This window comes from Enhydra lutris, unplaced genomic scaffold (genome assembly GCF_002288905.1).
Source record: "Enhydra lutris kenyoni isolate GAN:26980312 unplaced genomic scaffold, ASM228890v2 scaffoldscaffold50, whole genome shotgun sequence".
Lineage (NCBI taxonomy): Eukaryota > Metazoa > Chordata > Mammalia > Carnivora > Mustelidae > Enhydra > Enhydra lutris.
The window spans coordinates 9,501,381-9,527,341 of NW_019154134.1; the positions used below are offsets into that span (position 1 = coordinate 9,501,381).

Consider the following 25,961-nt stretch of genomic DNA (forward strand, 5'->3'; position numbering starts at 1 on the left):
AGGTATCTTGTGGTTTTGGGTGCAATTGTAAATGGGATCGACTCCTTAATTTCTCTTTCTTCTGTCTTGTTGTTGATGTATAGAAATGCAACTGATTTCTGTGCATTGATTTTATATCCTGACACTTCACTGAATTCCTGTACAAGTTCTAGCAGTATTGGAGTGGAGTCTTTGGGTTTTCCACATAAAGTATCATATCATCGGCAAAGAGTGATCGTTTGACTATTTCTTTGCTGATTTGGATGCCTTTAATTTCTTTTTGTTGTCTGATTACTAAGCTAGGAATTCTAGTACTATGTTGAATAGCAGTGGTGATAATGGACATCCCTACCGTGTTCTTGACCTTAGCGGAAAAGCTCTCCGTTTTTCTCTATTGAGAATAATATTCGCTGTGGGTTTTTCATAGATGGCTTTGATGATATTGAGGTGTGTACCCTCTACCTCTACACTGTGAAGAGTTTTGATCAAGAAAGGTTGCTGTACTTTTGTCAAATGCTTTTTCATCATCTATTGAGAGGATCATATGGTTCTTGTTCTTTCTTTTATTAATGTATTGTATCACAGGGATTGATTTGCGGATGTTGTACCAACGTTGCAGGCCAGAAATATATTCCACTTGGTCATGGTGAATAATCCTTTTAATGTCCTGTTGGATCCTATTGGCTAGTATTTGGGTGAGAATTTTTGCATCTGTGTTCATCAGGGATATTGGTCTATAATTATCCTTTTTGATGGGGTCTTTGGTTTGGGGATCAGGGTAATTCTGATGTAATAAAATGAGTTCAGAAGTTTCTTTCCATTTCTATTTTTTGGAACAGTTTCAGGAGAATAGGTATTAATACTTTAAATGTTTGGTAGAATTCCCCTGGGAAACCATCTGGCCCTGGGCTCTTGTTGGGAGATTTTTAATTACTGCTTGAGTTTCCTTACTGGTTATGGGTCTGTTCAGGTTTTCTGTTTTTTCCTGGCTCAGTTTTGGTAGTTTATACTCTCTAGAACTCCACCCATTTGTTCCAGATTGTCTAATTTGCTGCCATATAGTTGCTCATAATATGTTCTTATAGTTGTTTGTATTTCTTGGGTATTGGTTGTGATCTTGCCTCTTTAATTCATGATTTTATTTATTTGGGTCCTTTCTCTTTTCTTTTTGATAAGTCTGGCCAGGGGCTTATCAATCTTATTAGTTCTTTCAAAGAACCAGATCCTAGTTTCATTGATTTGTTCTACTCTTCTCTTGGTTTCTATTTCATTGATTTCTGCTCTGATTTTTATCATTTCTCTTCCCCTGCTGGGTTTAGGCTTTCTTTGCTGTTCTTTCTCCAACTCCTTTAGGTGTAGGGTTAGATTGTGTACTTGAGAACTTTATTGTTTCTTGGGAAAAGCTTGTATGGCTATATACTTTCCTCTCAGGACCACCTCTTCTGTGTCTTACAGACTTTGAACAGTTGTGTTTTCATTTTCATTGGTTTCCATGCATTTTTCAATTCTTCTTTAATTTCCTGGTTGACCCATTCATTCTTTAGTAGGATGCTCTTTAGCCTCCATGTATTTGTGTTCTTTCCAACTTTCCTCTTGTGATTGAGTTCTAGTTTCAAAGCTTTGTCATCTAAAAATACGCATGGAATGATCCTAATCTTTTGGTACTGGCTGAGACCTGATTTGTGACCCAGGATATGATCTATTCTGGAGAATGCTCCATGTGCACTAGAGAAGAATGTATGTTCTATTGCTTTGGGTGAAATGTTCTGAATATATTTGTGATGTCCATCTGGTCCAATGTGTCCTTTAATGCCTTTATTTCCCTGTTGATCTTTTGTTTAGATCATCTGTCCGTTTCAGCGAGTGGGGTGTTAAAATCCTCTACTATTATTGTCGATGTGTTTCTTTGATTGTTATTATTTGGTTTATATAATTGGCTGCTCCCATGTTAGGGGCATAGATATTTAAAATTGTTAGATCTTCTTGTTGGACATACCCTTTAAGCATGATATAGTGTTCTTCCTCATCTCTTCTTATAGTCTTTGGCTTAAAAATTAATTTCTCTGATATAAGGATTTACTCAACTTTTGTTTGACATCCTTAGCATGTAAATTGTTTTCCACCCCCTCATTTTCAATCTAGAGGTGTCTTTGGGTCTAAAATGAGTTCCTTGCAGACAGCATATCAATGGGTCTTGTTTTTTTATCCATTCTGATACCCTGTGTCTTTTGATTGGGCCATTTAACCCATTTACATTCAGGTTAACTATTGAAGGATAGGAATTTAGTGCCATTGTATTGCCTGTAAGGTGACTGTTACTGTATATTGTCTCTGTTCCTTTCTGGTCTACTACTTTTAGGCTCTCTCTTTGCTTAGAGGACCCCTTTCAATATTTCCTATAGGGCTGGTTTGGTGTTTTGAAATTCTTTTAAATTTTGTTTATCCTGGAAGCTTTTTCTCTCTCCTTCTATTTTCACTGACCGCTTAGCTGGATATAGTATTCTTGGCTGCATATTTTTCTCATTTATTTCTCTGAACATATCATACGAGTCCTTTCTGGCCTGCCAGGTCTCTGTGGATAGGTCTGCTGCCAGTCTAATATTTCTACCATTGTATGTTACAGACTTCTTGTCCCCAGCTGCTTTCAGGATTTTCTCTTTATCTCTGAGACTTGTAACTTTTAGTATTAGATGATGAAGTATTGACCTATTTTTATTGATTTGGGGGGGTTCTCTGTGCCTCCTGGGTTTTGATGCCTGTTTTCTTCCTCAAATTAGGGAAGTTCTCCACCATAATTTGTTCCAATATACCTTCTGCCCCTCTCTTTCTTCTTCCTCTAGGATTCCCAATTATTCTAATATTGTTTTGTCTTATGGTATCACTTATCTCTCCAATTCTCCCCTCATGATCCAGTAGTTGTTTATCTCTCTTTTTCTCAGCTTTCTTATTCTCCATCATTTGGTCTTCTATATCACTAATTCTCTTTTCTCCCTCATTTATCCTAGCATTAAAAGCCTCCACTTTTTATTGCACCTCATTAATAGCTTTTTTAATTTCAACTTGGTTAGATTTTAGTTTTTATTTCTCCAGAAAGGGATTCCCGAGTATCTTCTATGCTTTTTTCAAGGCCAGCTAGCATTTTCGTAATCATTATTTTGGACTCTAGTTTCAATATCTAATTAATGTCTGTATTGATCAGGTCCCTAGCAGTCAGTACTGCCTCTTGTTTTTTTTTTTTTTTTTTGAGGTGAGTTTTTCCACCTTATAATTTTGTCCAGAGAAGAGCAGATGAATGAGAGCACACAATGCTAAAAGGAGAACAACAACCCCAGAAAAACACACAGTAAACAAATCAGAAGAGAATTGAAATTGGGGAGAAAAAAAAGGAAAATATATATAAATATATGATCAGGATGGTGAAAAGAACAGAGCCACACACTTGATTTTGGGTGTGGTTTTTTTTCTGTTAGAAGAAACTGCCTCCCCAATTTTAAAGATGGGGAAAAAAACCATATATATATATATATATATATATATATATATATATATATATATATAATGGTAAATATATATTTTTATATATATTTATATATATAAAACTTTCTATATATATAAAAGAATATATATCTATATATGTATATATCTATTATATATACACATATATATAAAATGGTAAAATGAAGGGATGAAATATGACTGTAAAGATGAAAATCTAAAAAAAATTTTTAAATGATAGTAAGTTGGTTGAAAAAAGAAAGAAAAAATTAAAAACAAAGGTGAGAATGTGATCAGGCCAGCAGGAGACTAGAAGAAAGCCATACACTAGATTTAGAGTATATTTTGGTCATTAGAAGAAACTGTATCCCAAAATTTTGTAGAAAGAAAAACTTATATGTATACTAAAAATAAGATTAAATACAATGAAGGGATAGATTATGACTATAAAAATGAAAGTTAAGAAAGATTTTTATAAAGGTATTGATAAGATGTTGGTTAAAATAGGAAAGAGGTTGCGGTGCCTGGGTGGCTCAGTCATTTAAGCATCTGCCTTTGGCTCAGGTCATGATCCCAGGGTCTTGGGATTGAGCCCTGCACTGGGCTCCCTGCTCCATAGGGAGCTGGCTTTTCCCTCTACCACTCCCCCTGCTTTTGTTTCCTCTCTCACTTTTTGTCTGTCAAATAAATAAATTAAAAAAAAAAAAACTTCAAAAAAAATAAAACAGGAAAGGGGAAAAATTAGAAGAAAAAAAATTTTTTTTAAGATTTTATTTATTTATTTGACAGAGATCACAAGTAGGCAGAGAGGCAGGCAGAGAGAGAGAGAGAGAGAGGAAGGGAAGCAGGCTTCCTGCTGAGCAGGGAGCCCGATGCGGGGCTCGATCCCAGGACCCTGAGATCATGACCTGAGCCGAAGGCAGAGGCTTAACCCACTGAGCCACCCAGGCGCCCCAAAAGAAGAAAATTTTTAAAATTTAACTTTGAAAGACTAAAGAATCATGGAAAAAGCCATGAATTCCATGTGCTGTATTCCCCCAGTGCTGGAGTTTTGCAGTTTTTATTGATTGGTGAACTTGGTCTTGCCTGGATGTTCTTGCTTATCTTCTGGGGAGGGGCCTCTTGTAGTGATTCTCAAATGTTTTTGCCTGAGGTGGAATTGCACCACCCTTGCCAGGGGCCCAGCTAAGTAATCTGCTCAGGTTCACTCTTGGTAGCTTTTGTTCCCTGAACACTTTCCGTAGAGCTTTGGAGGACGGGAATGAAAATGGCAGCCTCCCAATCTCTGCCCGGAGGAGCTGAGAGCGGGGAGGGGGGGTGCCTCACTCCTCAGCACACCCTCAGAAAAAAGCGCTCAATCACTCCCATTTCCCTGGTCTCCAGCCTCACTCCATGCTCACCTGGCCTGTGACCAAGTGTTTCTGTCTCTGGCACATGGCCCCATTTGGAGTCTCCAAACCCAGCAGATGCCTGCAGTATGCTTCTGTGCAGCTCCTCCCAATGGAGGAAGGGAGGGTGTCTCCCCATTTCTGCCACTTGTGGGGTCCCTGCTTAAGAGCAGTGGCTGACTGTGCCTCAGATCATGGTTTAAGGTAACCTCAATCTGAAAGTCTGCTCCTCAGCTCCGTCTCTGCAGCCAGCTTCCCCACTCTGATACCTGGGAGCTCTGCTACACTCAGGCACCCCTGGTTCTGTGACCCCCGAGGGTCCTGAGAAGACCACTCTGTCCCAGTGAGGTCTCCACCCCCTGCTTAGCCACTGGAGCGACGTCCCTCAGTGGAGCTGACTTCTAAAAGTTCTGACTGCATGCTCTGCTGCTCTACCACTTGCTGGGAGCCGGCCCCTCCACCACCCACAGTACATCTTCCCGTATATCGTCTCAGATTCACTTCTCTGCATGTCCTACCTTCCAGAAAGCAGTCGATTTTCTGTTCATATAATTGCTGCTATTCTTCTCTTCTATCTCTTGTTCAGTTTGTAGGTATTTAGAATTGTTTGATAATTATCCAGCTGAATTTCTGAGACCAGGCAAAATTTAGGTCTCCCATTCCTCCACCATCTTCCTCCTCTTCTCCTTATGATTCATTCTTGAAAATTAACATTATCCCCATCTCTCCCAGGCCCCGATTGTCCTAGCTCTTTAAGTTGTTATTGTAACAAGGGAAAATCATGCTTGTTTTTTTTTTTTGTTTTTGTTTTTTGTGGTGGGCTCTAAGGTGAACAACTGGGTTTCCTAAAACTGAGGAGTTTCTAGGAACATGGGATTTTTACTGCAAAAACTGTAAATGTCATGAGTAAACAAGGATCATTGGTCACTCCAGCTATAAAGGTACTACATAAGGTATAGGTAAAAGGGAGAAAGGAAAAACCAGTAGTCATATTAATATCACCCAATAAAAAAGAATTCTTAGTACAAATATTCTGAGTATCTGAAGGGTGAAATTGCACTGAACTAATTAATTCTAAATGTCAGGCATTTGGGCTTCTTTTTTTGCTATTACCATCATCTGTGGGACATAGTCCTTCTCCTTCGCTTTACATTGTGTTCTCTGCTGATCGTTTCTTGCCTGTTTTTCTTTTAGGTCAACTCAAATCAAAACATACTCTTGGGATAATGCCCAGGTTATCCTGGTTGGGAACAAATGTGACATGGAAGACGAGCGGGTCATTTCAACAGAGAGAGGCCAACATTTAGGAGAACAGCTTGGTAAGTGACAAGTTAACAAAACAGAGCTAGGTCATTATTTGTAACAGTGCACAGAGTCACGGCTAATTGCTATGATGGGCTTAATGAAAGGACTTTCAACCTTATAGTAGAAGCCAGCATATCCTCGGTAAGTAGTAAGCGGATTTCCTCCCACTTTTTGCGGCACTGTGAGCATTCAAGCATAACTACAAAAGCAAAATAACCAAAATGTTAATCTAGTACAAGGTATTCAAATTCTCATTTCATGAGAAACACAGGCTAAGCCCTGCCTGCTATTTCGTCATTGCATTGTTTTTCTCCATATACAACATTTTGCATTGACTGAGCATTTTATTATCCTGTGTGATTGTTGTTAGGTTTCTACCAGAAGAGTTTAGTAGCACAGAATAGGTCACATTATAGATTCTGGTTCTGGGGACATCACTGACAAGGCTTGCTGCTGTTAAAAATGTTGTTGAGACTCATTCTCCTCATCTCTCAAAAATAAGTATCATGACCCATGCCTTCTTTACCAAGTTTTTATAGATAAAACTGAGATAAGAAATAGGTATTAGAGAGCTTTAGAAGTCAAAAAGCCCTTTTAAACACAAAACATTGTATCTTGAGAGAAAAATACTGGAGTGAGTAGGGTAGAGTTTGGTGCACAGGAGGGAATCATGATTGATTAGTTCAAGGCATTTACACTGAGCACCTCTGATATGCCCTGTACTATGCCAGATATCATGGGGTGTACAAAAATGTATGATTCACTGTCCCTGAGCTCAAGTTGCTTTTAGTCAAGTGGAAAACCTAGAGATCCACGGAAAAAGGCAGAAACAGCCAGACAACAAAAACAGGATAGTTAGCTAGGAGGTAGATGCCAAGAGAAAAGCAACAGGGGGAAGGAGGCAGACTGGAAGAGAGGTACCAGGAGGTGTGGGAGCAGAGTGCGACAGGAAGCAGGTAAAGCTCAAAGAAGATGGGACACCTGGAGAGAAATTGTGTGGAATTGAGCATAACAGCTAGAAAGAGGTGAGTGATGAGAGGACATAGAGATCATATGGGTTAAATGCCAAGATAAGGCCTGAATGGACCCTAAAGGAGAATAGAATTTAAAAACCACAAAGAGGAGAGAAAGCTTTATGAATAAAGGGTACAATGGACCAAGGACAGTGAGAGGAGAGTGAGTACAAAAGTTGGAACCTAGTGTAGTATTATTGAAGTAGAGAGCAGATTTGAGGAATAATTGAAACTCTAGAGCAAAAGAGGTGGAATTCTTTTTATTCCTGCTCCCCTTCCTTCCCTCCCCCTCCCTGTTTCCCTCCTCCTTACACAACAGAGAACATCAAGGTATTCTTAGCAGGGCAGAGTCTGGCTCTTCAGCCTTTTTGGCTAGTACCTACAGTAAGAAATATGTTCAATCCAGCAATCCAGTGCATACATATGTACAGAGAGAGAAAGAAACAGAAGTTTCACAAAGTATATTTACCCTTACTGGATGAGATTCATTCTTGTATTTTTCTATTTGATTCTCTTTCTCCCTCTGTCTTTTAATAATAGTCTGACCCACTGTTGATTTTAGGACTTAGTTGTGGGTCTCAACCTACACTTTGAAAAGCGCTGCTATGAAGGGCTTCTTTGAGATCAATCTGCTGGTACTGGGCAGTGCATATTGGAGAGCAGAGACCCTCTCAGTGGGTCCCATTTGGGTTACTCTGTCATGTGGTAGTCTCCTAAAGGAACCATGCACGGTCCATTCTGAGAGCTTAAACACTTCTTCGTGAGATCAGTGCGCTCATTAGACTAAGGGCCACCTGATGACCACAAGAACCCTTCCACAAATGTTTGTGGAGCTTCCCATGAGAAAGTCACATAGCTCATGTCTGGTCTCTCTGTGGTTGCTCTTGAACCTTCAGCATTTCGTTAAAAGGGTTTTCCCATTTTATCACTTTAACAACATTTTCATTGAAAATTCTGAAAAACTTGGCAAACTCTCCTTATTTCTCTTAGCACATCAGAAAGTTAGAATTGGAAAATAGTAGATCCCCCAAAAGAGAAAAGAAACCTAGGAGTGAGTTGGCATGGTGGCTTCCTGAAACCATGTCTAGTTTCCCTATATTTTCTTCACTAGTCAGACATGTGCCACATTGGGGGTGGTGGGGGAACTGCTCCACAGATCGAAATTGTTTCTCTGTATATAAACCTGAAAACTGTTTGGTTTAAACAAAAATGGATTGAAGGCAAACACTGTTAAGTGTCACCAGTAGAGAAGAGCCAGATAACTGCATAAATTCTTCACTACTTTGATAAATTATTTGGATGTTCAGAAGAGCAGGTTATGGAAGGAAACACTAGAATGGTGGGAATGTGTCAAGAAGGTGACCTTTCTTAGAACTAAGCCTGTGACTACATCAACAGGAACCCTGTTCATGCAATGCCGGCTGTAGAAAGTTCTTGAAATTGTGAGGCAGAACTGTTTGATGCTCCTATGCAAGTTCTCCCAGTAGTTTCTAATTGATTTTTTTTTTTTTTTTGGCTCTCTATTTAATATAACCCAGCAGTTGTCATAGCAACCCACACTTGTGCGTTCTTAGAGAGTCATTTACTTCCTTTAATGTGGTTTGTTCTTCTCGTGACTGCACACACTTCTACAGATGATCATGAGAGATCATTCGTATGGAAATAACCCACTCTTACAACCTCAATGTAAAGATTTTAAAGGTCTTTGTTTTTTTTTTATATTACTAGCAAAACTCCATTGTCCAGAATTCCCTTACATACACACAGAGATTGGGCACTGTTTATAAACATCATTTCCACATTTTAGGAAATGGTTGAAAATAACTCTTCTGTCAGTCTGGTTATAATTGCAAATCCTAGTGAGGGCACTTGAAGGAACTGAGTTGTAGGTGAGCTCTTTAAAAATCCTTGTTTGGCAGTCGCCCTTGTCGGTCCGTCCTCTTTAGTTCACCAAGCATTTACTAAGCGTTCACAATATGTCAGCTGCTGGTAATACCATCCCCTACCGTCTAAGAACAAATGTAGTAGCTGAGATAGACTATAGAGACAGTGAGAATTTCCCTTACCTTATTGTCTATTTGGCTCGTGGTAAGGCCCTGCCTGTAAAATTTGGCCTTTTGGCTTCCACCCTATGATGCCCTCTGTTCTCCTCCCTCTCCAGCCATAACTTCTGTTTGCTTGGAAAATCCCTCCTCTTTCTGCTTCTTGCACGTTGGCGTTCTTTCCTGGGCCCACCACTCTTCATTCTCTCCCATTCACTTTCATGTTTAGAGGTGCTGCCACAGACCATGACAACCAAATCATTTTTTAAATTCTAATTCCAGTATATTAACCTACAGTGTTATATTAGTTTTAGGTGTACCATGGAATCATTCAACACTTTCATACATCACCCAGGCTCCCCATGGCAAGAGCATTCTTTAATCCCCATAACCTGTATCATCCTTCCCCCACCAACTCCCCACCTTCCCTCTAGTAACTATTAGCCTGTTTTCTATAGTTACAACTGTTTCTTGGCTTATCTCTCTTTTCCTTTGCTCCTTTGTTTCATTCTTAAATTCCACATATGAGCGAAGTCATACAGTATTTATCATTCTCTGATGGACTTATTTCACTTAGCATTTATACTGTGTAGCTCCATCCATGTCATTGCTAATGACAAGATTTCATTCTTTTTATGGCTGGGTAATATTCCTCTGGAATATTATTGGAATAATATTCCAATAACACACATCATCTTTACCCATTCATCTGTCAGTGGATACTTGGATACCTCTATAATTGGGCTATTGTAAATACTACTATAAATGTAAGGGTGCATATATCCCTTTGATTTGGTGTTTTTGTATTTTGGGGGGGGTAAACACCCAGTAGTGCAATTAGTGGTTGGTAGGGTGGTTCCAATTTAACTTTTTGAGGGACCTCCACACTTTTTCCACAGTGGCTGGACCAGTTTGCATTCCCACTAAGAGTGGCAACCAAATCTTGTTCTAGTCTCGCCCTCTCCCTGGAGCTGCAGGCTCCACTGTCCCCCACCCCCCATAGCTGCGCCTAGTCCGTGTGTCTGTTGTAAAGTGGTTCTTTAATCATCTGCAGCTAAATCAGCTGAGGTTCTTGCTCACGTGCACATTCGTCACCTCAACACAGTCCTGTTGCTTTAGAGTTTCTGAAGTTGAAGCCCAGGAATATCCATTTTTAAGAAACACTCTCTGACTTTCACACAACACTAGTTTTAGTATGCTGGCTTAGATGGTGGCAAGTATTTGGAGAAGGTAGAGAATTACCCCTGGAGCTGAAGATTGTCCTATAGCTGATATTACTCTTTCAATGCAAGTTTTTAACATTCACTACAGATGCATGTACCTGATGCATGTAACAATATAGAATATATTGTTACATATATAACAATATAACAATATATTATATATTGTTATATACAATATAACAATAAGAATGTTTTAGATTTGTATTTTATCTAAAAAACAAATTTATACTATGGTAATCTAAATATATGTATAATCTTATAACTTAAGCTTTATAGGTAAAACACTTTAATACTAAATGAGAAAAAATAGAAATAATTAAAGTTTTCCTAAAATAGTTGTCACTCAAGTAGAAATATGAACAAATAGATTTATGGAGTGGAAGGGGTTTGTAGCACCTGGAATTATAGATGAAAGGAGATTTGAACTATTTTTGTAAGTTCTGAAAGGGCAGAAATTACAGAATTTCTGGTTTGCCAAAAATGTAGTCAGAGAAACAAAGACTACAGATAGAAAAAGTTGAGAAGGATTATTTTTTATGAATAATTTGTAAGGATTCAGTTTTGAAATGTTTCTAATTTGTATTAACATTTCTTCCTAAATCAAATAATACTTATTCCCTTTTACTCTTCAAACAGCTGTCATATTATGTGCATGTATTACTAAATTCCAGACCCATCTTTCCCCCTTGTCCAGCACAGAGACCCCATGAGGATTTCTGACAACTCTAAAATATGTTAACACTTGCCCACTTTTCCAATCTGTAAAATTTGTCTCTCACTTTGCCATTGTAATGACTTATTTTGTTTTGAATATCCATCTGACAAATACTTATTAAACACCTACAGTAACATCAGGGAGTCATAAAATATCTTCTCTGTTGTGAAACTTAACATGTGGTCTGTATATCAGAAACATAATCAAATATCATGAATATATAAATCAAACAGCTGGAAAACAGCAAAACAAGCGCAATTTGAAGAGTGGAAGAAGGGCACGGAGTTGTAGGAGTAGACAGTTGCTTCTGTTTTAGGAATATGAAGACTGACAAAACACATTCTGTCTATACTCTGAAGCATACTGATTGATAAAGACTGGCTTAACCAGTCCCTTCAAGGGAATAATCTGTTGAAGTAGAAAGAAGTAAATTAAAGACAAATAAATGGAAAAGGATACTCGTTTATATCACAGAGACTATACTAAAGGAACCTACTGGATGTAAGCAGGATATATAATTATTTCCTAAAAGATCTAAATAAATCAAGAAAGGTAGATCCACTATGGCTGAAAGAGTCTGGACTCCCTGTGAACATTTCTGTTGAATCAAGGTTAAGAATCTAGGCACGTTGACCATACCACCCCAGATGCCTTGTTATCACTGGTAGAGACAAGTTAACTGAGGTGAATGGACCATCAGGGGAGTCTCATCCAGGGGAGTCTACCTCCTTGGATTGTAGAGGCAATGCTTTGGATTCCTACTAAGTCTGCACAAACCCAGGGTTGCCTAACTTGAGAATTCTGAATCTGGGATTCTCTAATCTGCTCTGCTCATATGAGTCTTTTAAGGGCAACCACCCTTGTCTTTCACTGCCAACCCGGGGAAGAGAAAGCAAGGCAGTCACTATAATAAGAAATCATGTTGTCATGGGAACCATGAACTTTTGGATCCACCTGGTCTGACCCTAAGCAGCCAGACTGTCTTCATATGTTTTTTATTGAAGATAATTATAATTGTAGCATCATACCTTTCCCAACCTCTAAGCTCACTCACGAGTCATTGTATCCTTAGTACCTTGAGGTTTACTTTTGTACTTGAGGTGCAGAATAAGTCTTAAATGAATTTGGTTTTCTGTTTTATAGTTTAGGAGGGAATTGAGTCCTATATAATAGTAAGTCTATTTAAACTCTTTTCTTGAGTGCCAGTCTTCGAGTGATGATGCCGTAAAGTGATTGCAACCTTGTTAAGGATAAATTTTCTTAAATACAGTCTCACCCAAATACATAATTTCTGCTTTCAACAAATGTCCATCTTTCTGGAGTCTCTTCCAACATTAGTTTATTCTTTTATTAAAACTGGAAAATTCTTTAGCGATTTTGTGCTTTATAACCTCTGGAAATTCTTAATGCCTTACTCTTTGAGCCCTAAAACAGACACTGAGACAGCAGTAAGCCATACAGCAATTTCTTAGTACCTTTAGAACACCAGTTTATAGGGATTCCTGGGTGGTGCAATCAGTTAAAGGTCCAATTCAGGTCAGGGTCTCAAGGTCATGAGATAGAGCCTACAGGGTTCCATGCTGAGCGTGGATTGCTTCAATTTCCCTCTGCCCCACCCTCTCCTTTTCTCTAAAATAAATTTTAATAAAACAACAATTTACAGAATCTGTAATCAAAACCACTTAAGTTCTCTTCCAAATAATGAAAAAATTGTATTGTAGGGTGTGTTATTGTCACACTGAGAGAGCCACATCAGAGTGCTCTGAGACCAGGAATAACCGATGAATTAACTCAGAGGTCACAGATAGGCCTCAGAACACTGATGGGGTCTTCCTTTTTCTCTCAGAAAATTCAAATCAGGCAAGACCAAAGCAAGGAGAAGGAAATAAATCTAGAAGGAAGATTGGATCTAGAGTAGATATTCTGAAAAAATCTCAATGCTGAAGCCATATCCAGGTCGATTAATTGGAATCTCGAGAATGGCACTCAAAGCATTTAAAAAAAAAAAAACTTATATTGCAGTAATAATTTACATATATATTAGTTTCAGGAATACAACTTAATGATTCAATATTTGTATATATTGCAGCATAGTCACTACAAAAATTTTCGTTAACCTCTGTTAACATACATAGAAAAACTGTTTCTTGTGATGAGAACTTTTAAAAAATAAAATGTTTTTTAAAAAACTAAAAAAAAACTTTTAAATAAAAATACAGTATCAGTAACTAAGTCATTATGCTATATGTTATATTTCCATAATTGATTTATAGTATTACTGAAAATTTATGTATTTTGTCCCCCTTCACCATTTTGTCCACCCATCACTCCTGGCCTTTAGTAACCTTCATGTATACAACATAGTGATTCCACTATTACATACACTACAAAATGCTCACCAAAATGCTCACCATTTTCATTTTTCACCAATCATTCACTATTACTGAACACCACCTATTGGCCAGGCCTTGTGAGCAAAGCAACGGTATGACCAACCTCCTGATGATGTCTGTCATTATATGAAGTTATTAGATTATTGATTATATTCCCTATGCTGTACTTTTCATTCAATCACTAATTTATTTTATAACTGGAATTTTGTACTGTTTAGTCCCCTTAACCTGTTTCATCTCTCCCCATGCCCTCATCTCTGACAGCCACCAGTTTGTTCACTCTGCTTACAAGTCTGTTTCTATTTTGTTGTTGTTGCTGTCGCTTATTTTTTATGTTCCACATAAAAGTTAAATCATGTCTTTCTCTGATTTACTTCACTTAGCATAATAACCTCTAAGTCCAGCAATATTATCGTAAATGGCAAGATTTCATTTTTTTATGGCTGAGTAATATTTTATGGTGTATTTATTTATACCACTTCTTCCGTATCCATTCATCTATCAGTGGACGTTTAGGCTGCTTTCATATCTTGGCTACTATAAATAAAGCAGTAAACATGAGGGTGCATATATCTTCACAAATTAGTGCTTTTGTTTTCTTTGGATAAATAGTCAGAAATTCTATAGGGGCCCCACCAATTTACATTTCCACCAACAGTGCACTAGAGTTCCCTTTTCTCCCCATCCTAGCCCACACTTACTCTTTGTCTTTTTTGATGCTATTCTGATGGCTGTAAAGTGATATCTCAGTGTGGTTTTGATTTGCATTTCCCTGATGATAAGGGGTGTGCATCTTTTCATGTGTCTGTTGGCCATCCACATGTCTTCTTTGGAAAAAGCCCCTAGATGTGTGTTAAATTAGATGAGAGCCCCTCTGGCTGATCCTTCAATTGTAGCAAATGAGCCACTTCTACATAAAGTCTGGGTGTCTTTCAACTCGCTGTCTCTACATTAGGCCCTGGGAATTAAGTCTGTGTACAAGCCCTTTAAGAGCTTTTTCTCAGTTTTCTACAGTGTTCTGAGCGTCATAGATACAAGCCCTATTCATTTGCAAAGATAGATATTTTGGGAGACTTGACTTTAAAGTGCAAATCATAAAATCTGAATACATTATGTGGGGTTTAAACCCTTTGACCCTCAACCAGAAGCTTTGGGTTTTGAGTTCCGTACTCATTGTAGATGGTTAAGCCAAGAATGAAGTTTATAGCAAGATGTGTTCCACCCTCTCCTACCCACTTTGACATGGCCATTCTGTTGTTCACTCAATGGGTAGGAGTTGCTCAGCCATTTTAGATTTTTCCCCCAGAAGATTCTTCCATATGTAGCTGCAAATTCATTGTGTCTGTGGGAAGTGAGTTCAGTATTCTATGTCACCTTCTTGAACAAAAACCCAACTGTATTTCTTTTAAGTCTCAGGTTATTCCAGCACATAGTCATGACTGAGAACCACTGATGTACAGGGAAAAACAAAATAAAACAAAAACAAAACCAAGAGGCAGATTACTAAAGAGCTAGCAGAAGGAAATTGTGCAATGTGATGCTTTTCACAGTTAGGAACCATGCTGCTCTGCCTCAGGGACCTGGTCCCCAAAGTTGGCTTCCTTCTGACTACCTTATGCACTACCCTTGTCTCGTCCCTTATGGCCGGTAGTTAAAGCAATTTTAAGAAGACTTTTGGTGGTCATAAGAGTAGTATGAGGTTATAGAACAGTATATAATTAGTGGGTCCAGTGAGAATTTAGCAAAGTCTGCTTGGAATTGTAGTATAACGAGTCATTGAGTTAAAATAAATGTGCTATAGATTCTCATCGCAAACTGCAACGTGGTCACCTTAAGAATTTATTTCTTTGACGGAACTGGAGATAAATGTTTTTCTGAGTAATTTGGGAATTTATTACAGTATTTTATTAATTCGCTCATTCAGTCATTCAGGATTATTGATCACTAACTGCTGGCCATGCCCTGTGAGCAAAGCAACAGTATGACCAACTTCCTGCCACCACCTACCCCCCAAGCAGATTCTAGTCCAGTGAGGGACACTTATAGACTTTTAAAAGACCATATATACTGCCATAATAGAGATGTGGGCTCAGTGTTAGAAGAGCTTATAAGATAAATATCCCCTCTCTGAAGACTCTGGGAATGCTGACATTGAGGAGATGGTGTTTGAACCAAGTTCTGAAGCATAAATAGGATTCATTAGGTGGACAAACAGATGATTATCCTTCTAGGCAGAAGAAAGAGATCTGGAGAGATCTAAGGCTGGGAAAGCTGGCACATCACGAAGAGTCTTGTTTGTAGCACTGAAGAACTGGGCTTTATCTCTTAAGTGCCGCAGAACCAGTGCTATGCTTTTAACAGTAGGGGGACAAGATCACATTTCATTTTAGACCATTTACCCTGGCAGTATTCATAAATTTAAGGTATTTAAGTTCAGCTGGGGTGCAGAAAGAAAATGTTAACACATTTATTTGTATAGAAATACTCATTTTTTTAGTTGTTGGATTTTATAATGTATTACTCTAATAGTATATTATAATTTACAAATATTTGTATGTTAGAGTAGTGTCAAATCTTATTTTTGTTCTGCTTTTTTGTTTTTTATTGAAATATATTTGACATGTAACATTGTGTAAATTTAAAGTATATAAGTTAATTTCATATATTATAATATGAATGCCATTGTAATGATAATTAATACCTCTATCACCTTACGTAGTCTTTTTAATAGTCAGAAAAATGAAATTCTAGTATCTTATCAAGTTTAATGATTATAGTACAATATTGTTATCTATATTTACTGTGCTGTGCATTAGATTTCTGGGGCTCATTTATTCCCTGTTGTAAGACTGTACCCTTCAACATCTTTCCTGTTCCCTGGCCCCCTTCCCCTGGTAACCACCATTTTACTATGTTTTTACAAGTTTAGCTTTTAGATTTCCACATCTAAGTGCTAGCATACAGCACTTAAATTTATCTGAATTCTTGTACCTGGGTTAATATGCACAGTAGCCATCCACATTGTTGCAAAAGGCAAGATAACCTATTTTCTCATGGCTAAATAATATCCATTATGTGTATGTACCACAATTTCCATATCCTTTCAACCATTGATGGGCACTTAGTTTGTTTCCATTATCTTGGCAGTTGTGAATCATGCTGTACTAAACATGGAAGTGCATATATTTCTTCAAAATTCTGTTTTCATTTCCTTTGGGTATATACCCAGAAGTGGAACTGCTGGATCATATGGATGATTTTATATATTTTTCAGATGTTTGTTGATTTTTGTATCCTCCAACTTTACTGAAATTGTTATTTCAAAGAGTTTTTTGGGTTAGTCTTTGAGATTTTTTTATAAATAGAATCCTATTCTCTGCAAATGGTATCACCTTTACTTCTTCTTATATTTTCTTATGTCTTATAGGTCTTATAATTTATAAATTATAATTTTATAAGTTAAAATTATAAGTTAAAATTTTCTGTGTTGCCTGATTGCTCTAGGTAGCACTTCGAGAACTATACTGAGTAAGAGTGGTGAGAGTGGGCATCCTTGTCTGTATTTGATCTTAGAGGAAAGCTTTCACTTTTCCTCCATTGAGTATAATGTTAGCTGTGGATTTGTCATATATGGTCTTTATTATGTTATGTTCTTTGTATACCAAAGATGCCAATGTTTTTACATGACAGAATGCTGTATTTTATCAAATGCTTTTTCTGCATCTATTGAAATGGTCATGTCATTTTTCTCTCATCTTATTGTTATCTATTACATTTGTTAATTTGCATAAGTTGAACCATCTTGCTTCCCAAGGATAAATCCCACTTGGTCACAGCTTATAATCCATTTTATGTGTTCTGAATTCAGTTTGCCGTTATTTTGTGGAGATTTTTCACATTTATATTCATCAGGGATATCAATTACTCTCCTTACTACATTATTAGTCTGTTCAGATTTTCTATTCCTAGTTTAGCCTTGGTAGGTTTTGTTTCTAGAAATTGATCCATTTCTTCTGGGTTATGTAATTTGTTGTCATATAATTATTCATAATGGTCTCTTACAATCTTTTGTAGTTCTGTAGTTATCAGTTGTAATGTCTCATTTTTTATTTCTCAAGTTATGAGTCTTTTTTTCTTAGTCGAACTAAAGGCTTGTGATTTCGTTTATCTTCTTAAAGAATCCCGACTGAACTTCTACAAAGTCTTCACCTCCAATGAGTGTGTGTCCTGCTTTACACTCTGCAGTTTCACTCCTTCCCCACCTCCCTTGTGGCAAGTGGGAGTGGGCCAAATTCACCAAATGCTTTGGATTCTCAGCCCCCTTCAAGGTCCCATCCATCTACTCTCTGATGTATGAGTGGGTAGAAATCTCCTGGGTGTCCTGGTATAATGTCAGAGACACTTTTATTTAGTTGTGAATGGTCAAATTCATAGTAAAAAAGAGGGGAGAGAAAAAAGTGGTTCACAATGCTGATGTCATGATGCAGACATCAGTCTTTCTGAACATGTTTTTAACTGGAAGAAATGTACTATTTAAAATGTTTGGATTGAGGATGGATTGTTGGCTAGAGGGTGGATTGTTGAAGGAAAACAGGAAGCACATACACATGCACACAGTAGTCCCTTAAGTCAAAATGTCTGAAGCTGGAGTGCAAATGTGAGTGTCTTAGATATTCAAGATGATTTTAATATACAGCAGAGTATCCCTGATTTAGATCTTCCGTACGTATCACCTGATTGTGTTGAAGGTTGAGAAGGACAGATCTAAACTGAGCAGTAAAAGTGGGGATACAAAAGCAAAGAGAGATTTTTTAATATTTAGGCAATAGAGGGCGCCTGGGTGGCTCAGTGGGTTAAAGCCTCTGCGTTCCGCTCGGGTCATGGTCCCAGGGTCCTGGGATCGAGGCCCTCATCGGGCTCTCTGCTCAGCGGGGAGCCTGCTTCCTCCTCTCTCTCTGTCTCTCTGCCTACTTGTGATCTCTCTCTCTGTCAAATAAATAAATAAAATCTTTAAAAAAAAATTTAGGTAATAGAAATAATAGCACTTAGTGAATGTCTGGATCCTGGAGGCTGAGGATATAGAAAAGTCAAAGATGATCTTAACTGTTGGGCTTGAATAATGAGTTGAAGTCCTCATGTAGGGAGAACGTGGGAGTAAAATCAATCGGCATGTTAACCTGCAGAAGGGGAGAAACCTGAAAGGAGGCAAATAGAAATACTTGGTGGGGAACCAACAAAAGGGTGAATGGGACAAGTCTAGTAAGCAAACCTAAAGAATAAGTCTTGCACTGGAATCCTGAAATGCATACTTTTAAAGATAACAAGAAATTACTGGTCAAGTACAAATAGCCACCCTTTTCTATGAAGTTAAACAGGGGAGGAGGTTAAGAATTTTCTCCATTAAATGCATTTTTGTATAACATAAGAAACTGCTATGAAAAAGTAAAGCAAATCTAAGATTTGGTTATCGTGGCTAGATCAGAATTGTTCATTATAGCTGATTTCTCCTTTTTTTTTTTCTTTTTTAAAGATTTTATTTACTTATTTGACAGAGTTTGTGGGGGGGGGCGACAGGAAGTAGGCTCCCTGCTGAGCAGAGAGCCTGATGTGGGGCTTGATCCGAGAACCCTGAGATCGTGAGCAGAACCGAAGGCAGAGGCTTAACCCACTGAGCCACCCAGGCGCCCCCATTATAGCTGATTTAAATTCATGGGTTTCATTCTGACCTAAGAGTGTCTACATAGCTTGCTAAGAGCCCCTTATTATCTGGGGCACGCATGCCAGAGAAGTATGAGCAGTCCTGCTGGTAGATCTCCCACCTTGGACATTTTAAAGCTTTCTTTTTTGGTTCAGACCTGCAATGTTGCCTCCAGCCACCCCACCCTAATAAATAATGATGCATTTTTCCTTCAATTTTATAATCCTCACCACTTGTCACTATGAAAATAATACTGTAATTAAGCCAGGTTGAAGGAGACAGAAACAGTAATGAGGAGAGCCTTGCCCTGAAGTCTGTTTTTAAAACGCAGACCGCCTGTTCCAAACAGTTTTGATTCTTTTCTTCAGCAGCTTTTAAAGATTAATTTAAATCTTAAGTGTAAGTGTTTATGAAATAATGGGAACTGCCAACTTTTAGATTCAGTAGGGAGCCCCAACAATGCTATTTAAAGGCTCTAAGTACTGGTCTGCTCACAGCTCTCTGCAGAGGAGCACTGCCATATGACTATTATTTCTGCTGGCTCACATTCTTTTTAGCTAAATGTGCCCAAGAGGTATAAAATAAACCAACAGGAACATTTTAATGGGTTTGGATTGGTTTGGGTGTGGTCTTACTCATGGGGTGGTACAGGAAGGGACACCTGCCTCTACTGGTCCTTGTCCCATTGGAGCTCTCCCAATCTTAGTAACTTTTGACCTCCCACTATTTCATAACCTATGGACATCCACTGTCTCTGCTGACAGGTGCAATATACTCCCCAGCAAGTGTCTGTTCCTTATAAATGAAGCTACCCTGCAGCTTGCTTGGGAGAGTCTCAATTCATGTTTGTTTCCCAGTGTAAGGATTAATAATAACTTAATAACTTTCAATTTCAAAATGACTCAGTTTGAATGATCAATTTGATTTTCTTCCAACTCCTGATGGGCCACCCATGAAACAGCTTTGAGTAAAACACCCTGTTTCTCACTGACATAGGGGTTCTGCATGCTGATTCTCTTCTAGACTTCCTCTCTACTTCACCTTCTCACATTCCTCAGTTCATGAATCCTCTAGACTTTGGCAATTCCCTTTTTACTTATTGCTCCCTTTAGTCAACCCCATTCACTTAGGTGATCTTTCTTACACTCCATACTCCTACAGATCTCTGCCAACATTTATTTGATCTCTGGGATATTCCCATTACCCATGAATCTAGATCCTTCAAGGGTTGCCAGAATGCTAGACATGTTCTTAATTAACAGCCTCCAAACTCCCACTGCTTTCTACCATTTGCAGATCAAAACTTCTCCTCTAACCAGTCTCGAGTTTGTATGTCTCGGGCCCCATCTAACAAAATGGTCCATTTGTCATTTTTCTCACCTGAATTCAGCTCAGAACCAGGACTCTTGTCCTTTTCTTAGAATCCTTCAAGCCGGACTCTACCCATTCACATGAACTTGCAAACCTATTATGTGAAATGTTTAAAAACACACACAGTTCCATGTAACAGAGATCTGTGTAAACTGGTTTTGTTTTTTTTAAAAACAGAAATTGCTATTATTCATGTTATTTAAGAATAAAACTAAAGTCAGGTATAAGAAATACAAACTGCAACATCTGGATAGAATTTAAGTTTTGAGAGTTAAAAGAGCTAAAACTAAGAAGGATTGTTTTTTCATGCTGAATTGTGAAACACCCAGTTCAGGGGTAAGGTTAGCAGAAGATCAGGTCTGTTCATCAGCCTTGCACACTTGCCAACGTTCTTTCCTTTTTCTCAGGCCAAAATGATCAGAGTTGGGATTAGTAGGGGAACAAATCACTCTAACCAAACTCATAAGGGACTGATTTCTAATTAAAAATGCCTTTTATTATTTGTACTGAGAAATGTAAATGTCATGTAGTTGATAATATTCCTGTCAGGTAATCAGCGCATCCTTCTACCAATAGTAAAAATACCCTTAGGAAAGGCATTCAGTGTCATACAGGTTCTCAGTGGCCCTAGATCAAAGAAAAGGGAGTCCAAAATGTTCATTCATTATTACTTATTCTGTTGAGTGCTTATTATGTGGCAGGCCTATGACATTAAAGGGATACCAGTGAGAAACAATGCTCCCTTACCCCCGTGGCGATGAGCAGGCAGGCAAACCTGAATCCCCACACCATTTGATAGAGGCATTCTCCCATCTCCTTTGATCACCTTGGACAGTAAGTACTCTCCATCCCACACTTGTCTTTTTCCTGACTCCATGTAGACCAATTTCATTCTCTTTTGATGGTTGCATCTTGGAAATTTTATCATTCATTAGCCCACAGCTAAGAAAGAGATCCAGCCCTCCATGTTAAAAATTTGGGAAGACACCCTAGTCCCTTAAAGAATTTTGGGAAATGACATGTTCTCACCAGAAGGCCACTAGTTAGTCCTACCTTGAAATGAACTATTTGAGCAGGTGATTAATCTCATACTCCTTGTGGTTCCTTCCTAGTAACTTGATTCTGAGTGGGTGACTTTATCTAGTATCCATGCCAGATTCCAAGGATGCACTCTCTTTGGTGCCTGTAGGAACCTCTTTCCCATCCATGTACAGAATAAACCATGATATTTTATCCAGGAAAGTCCTCAGAATAGAAGTTTTCCATAGTAAGTCTAGATAAATTACTTTTATGCTGTCTCTTTTGCTTTAAGTTTTAATTAACTGACATTAAACTGAATTGGCTTTATTTGACAAAGAAATGACCTTTCTAAGAAAATAAAGATCAAGGATTCATCATCTCATCCTTTACTTTGAGGACTCAATGAACAAGCCAGCTGCTGGCTGTTGGAGACATGGTTCCTTTTCCAGATAGATTTATTAAAAGATGACTTAATTACACCTTTCAGAACCCATCAGTATGTGGTTGGGTTTTCCACTATGTGGAAAATAATTTGTATAAAGATTTTTGTATCTACTCTGCACAGGACACCTGGGCGCTTTACCATACGAAAGAGCTAGATTTAAAATTTGAGGAGAATTTCCTGACTTTGAGAATTGGTAAACATTAAAACATATTACTCAGAGCAGGTAAGAATCCCCAAGAACATTTTTATGAAGTTGACAACTATCATTCTATAATGGGGTGGGGAAATGCCAGAATGTATGAAGGTGAGCATTAGGCTTGTGAAGAGGTTAAGAATATAGGTTTTACAATCAGACTTCAGTTCCTGTTCTGTTTCACCAACGAAAGACCAAGTCCACTTTTTTTTTAGCTGCAAAAGTATAAAAGTACTTCATGGGGCTTGTCCCAGGATTAGGAAATAAGTGCAAAATGCCTAGTACAGTAGCTGTACATAGTATATGCTCAATAAGTTATATTGAAGATTCTACAACTTTGGATAGCACAAGGAAATCTAATTAGCTTGGGCCCTGCTAAATGATTATTTGCTCTCTTTCATATGCATCCCTCATAGTGAAAATAATTCCTTAATTGACAATGCATAAAAATGTTATTGTAAATTGAAATCCTATATATAGGAAGTTAATGACAATTTTTAAAATAATTTTTGTGAAAAATTTGTTAAATTCATAAAATTATCTGGAACTTGTCTCCTTTATCATTGAAAGCCTATTAAAATGTTAAGGTAGAAAGGGGATATTAAACTGATTTAAGAAAACAAACAGTTGGGGCACCTGGGTGGCTCAGTGGGTTAAAGCCTCTGCCTTTGGCTCAGGTCATGGTCCCAGGGTCCTGGGATCAAGCCCCACATGGGGCTCTCTGCTCAGCAGGGAGCCTGCTTCCTCTTCTTTCTCTGCCTGCTTCTCTGCCTGCTTCTCTGCCTACTTGTGATCTCTGCCTGTAAAATAAATAAATAAAATCTTAAAAAAAAAAAAACAATGAATCATGGAACACTACATCAAAAATTAATGATGTATTATATGGTGACTGACATAACATAATAAAAAAAACAAAAGTGTTTTTAAAGATTTTTTTAAATATTTTATTTTATTTATTTGACAGACAAAGATCACAAGTAGGCAGAGAGGCAGGCAGAGAGAGAGGAAGAAGCAGGCTCCCTGCTGAGCAGAGAGCCTAATGTGGGGCTTGATCCCAGGACCCTGGGATCATGACCTGAGCCAAAGGCAGAGGCTTTAACCCACTGAGCCACTCAGGCACCCCGTTTTTAAAGATTTTATTTATTCATCTGAAACAAAGGTACAGAGAAAGAGCGAGAGCATGAATGAGCAGGGGAAGAGGCAAAGGGAGATGGAGAAGCAGACTTCCCGCTGAGCTGGGAGTTTGCCCTGGGGCTCAATCCCAGGACCTGAAGATCTGACCCATGCTGAAGGCAGAGGCTTAACCATCTGAGCCACCCAGATGCCCCCAGAACAAACTTCTTAAGCACCTAGCACCTATTTGCCTCTAAACAGCCTGCCCATTTTACCTGATCTTAAGTGATCCTTATCTCTTCACTAAAACCTTCACTTCTCAGCATGAGGTGTTGGGAGTTTAACAACCCCGCATTTCTTCTCCAGAAATGTGTTTTTCCTCACAGTTAAATAGAGGTGCTTTAAATTGTTTTGTGGCATAATTTTTCTATAGGACAGAAACAAAATGATACAATGTCAAAGTCTGTGCTTGATAATCACCCCCCCAAAACACACATACTCCCCAGCAATAATTTGGCTGAGAAAATTGCACACATGTTCGGTCACTTCCTAACTATAAAAAAAAGGAAAAATTGATTCTCTTTAATTTTCCATTCCCATTCTACCCCTTCTCTCAGCCGATTAACAGCAATCAATCCTTTAATTAGCCAACATCTGCTGGACACCTGCTCCTGCCTGACATTGTGTTAAATGCTCTGTGGGATACAGAGCAGACCTGATGGGATGTACAACTAATTGGGGAGCAAAATGCCCCTAATATGAAGTGGAGGGAGTCAGGGAATGGGAAATGACTACTTAATGGATACAGTTTCTTTTGGTAATGAGTGTTCCAGAATAATTGGTGCTAGTTGCACAACATTGTGAAGGTACTAAACGCCACTAAATTGTACACTTGAAAATGGCTACAAGGGTGACTGGTATGTGAGGCAAATTTTATACCTTATAGAAAACAGTATCTAATAAGTCCCAAATACCTGGTATAATTAGAATTGGTAAGGAGCAGTGATTGTCCAGTTCAGCTACAGTTATTCAAGCAAGACCTTAGAGATGAGTGAGAACCCAGACAAATCTTGAAGTTCATAAACTCAAAAATGTATAAGGGACAGGCATATGATATAAATAATTAAATGAGTAGAGCTGCCAGGTGAGGGATTCAAACACAATTGTTTAACAAAAGTCAAGGCCTACATTCTGCTTTTTCTTGGGTCAAGAAGGCCTTCTCTGTGTCTCCTTTTCACTGTGAACAGAGATGTGGGTGTCAAGAAGTGGGAGTTCAAGTGGAGAAGAAGGAAACTTCCTACACTGTTGATAGGAATGTAAATTGGTGACGGTACTGTGGAAAACAGTACAGAGTTTCCTCAAAAAATTAAAAATGGAAATACCCTATGATACAATAATTCAACTAGTAGATATTTACCCAGAGAAAGCTAAAACACAAATTTGAAAAGATATATGTACCCCTATGTTTATTGCAGCTTTATTTACAAAAACCAAGATCCTGAAGTAACCCAAGTGTCTATTGATAAAGGAATGGATAAAAAAAAGCTGTGGTATGTACGTATATGCATACACACCCAATGGTATATTATGGATATATACATATGTATATATACACAATGGAGTATTACTTAGCCATCAAAAAAAAATGAGATCTTGCCATTTGTGACAACATGGATGGACCTAGAGGGTATTATGCTAAGTGCAATTAGAACAACAGATGCCATATGATTTAATTTATATATGGAATATAAAAAATAGATGAATAAACAAAATGCATGATCAGACTTATAAATACAGAGAACAAACTGATAGTTGCCAAAAGGGAGGAGGTTGGGGAATGAGCAAAACAGATGCAGGGGAGGCAGAGATAGATGCTTCCATTTTTGGAATAAATAAGTCATAGGAATAAAAGACACAGCATAGGACAGATAGTTAATGGTGCTGGAATAGTGTTGTACGGTGACAGATGGTAGTTACATCTGTGGTAAACATAACTTAATTGTTGAATCACTATACTATAGACCTGAAAATAATGTAACATTGCGGATTGAGTATACTCAGATTTTTAAGAAAAGAATGACTAAAACATGCATTTCATGTCAGAGAGAGAGAAGTGACAGAGCAGGTGGAGCTGGAGAGAATGCCTACCTGAGGTGGGCCAGTTGCAGATACCCAAGATATGCTGCCACAAAGCCCCTCAGTATTACAATTGTTTTTCAATCTTTTCATGTAAATTTTATTTCAACTGAATAAATTTGAAATGTGACATTGTGTAAATTCAGGGTGTACAATATGTTACTTTGATATGTTTATGTGTTTTAATATGATTGCAGTTGTAGCAATATTCATCACATTACATAATTATAATAGAGTATTATCTATATCCATATTACTAGGCATTAGATCTCTAAAGGCTTATTTACTACTCATTATAAGCTTGTATTCCTAAACACTATAAATCTTAGCCCACTCACCCCTTCATTCCCTGGAAATACCATTTTTTTTCCACGTTTGATTTTTTTTTTTTTTTTAGATTATACATATGTGATAGCATACAGTACTTATCTT

The 25,961-nt window shown here is 38.0% G+C and overlaps 1 protein-coding gene across 1 annotated transcript in view; it reads left to right on the top strand.

The window, feature by feature from the left end:
- The window catches only part of LOC111156921 (RAB3C, member RAS oncogene family), a 290,933-nt gene that overhangs the window by 239,827 nt on the left and 25,145 nt on the right, over positions 1 to 25,961 (top strand). Inside the window, exon 4 of the mRNA XM_022518064.1 lies at positions 6,057 to 6,181. Coding sequence (XP_022373772.1) covers positions 6,057 to 6,181 — 125 coding nt within the window. The remainder of the gene's footprint in view (positions 1 to 6,056; positions 6,182 to 25,961) is intronic.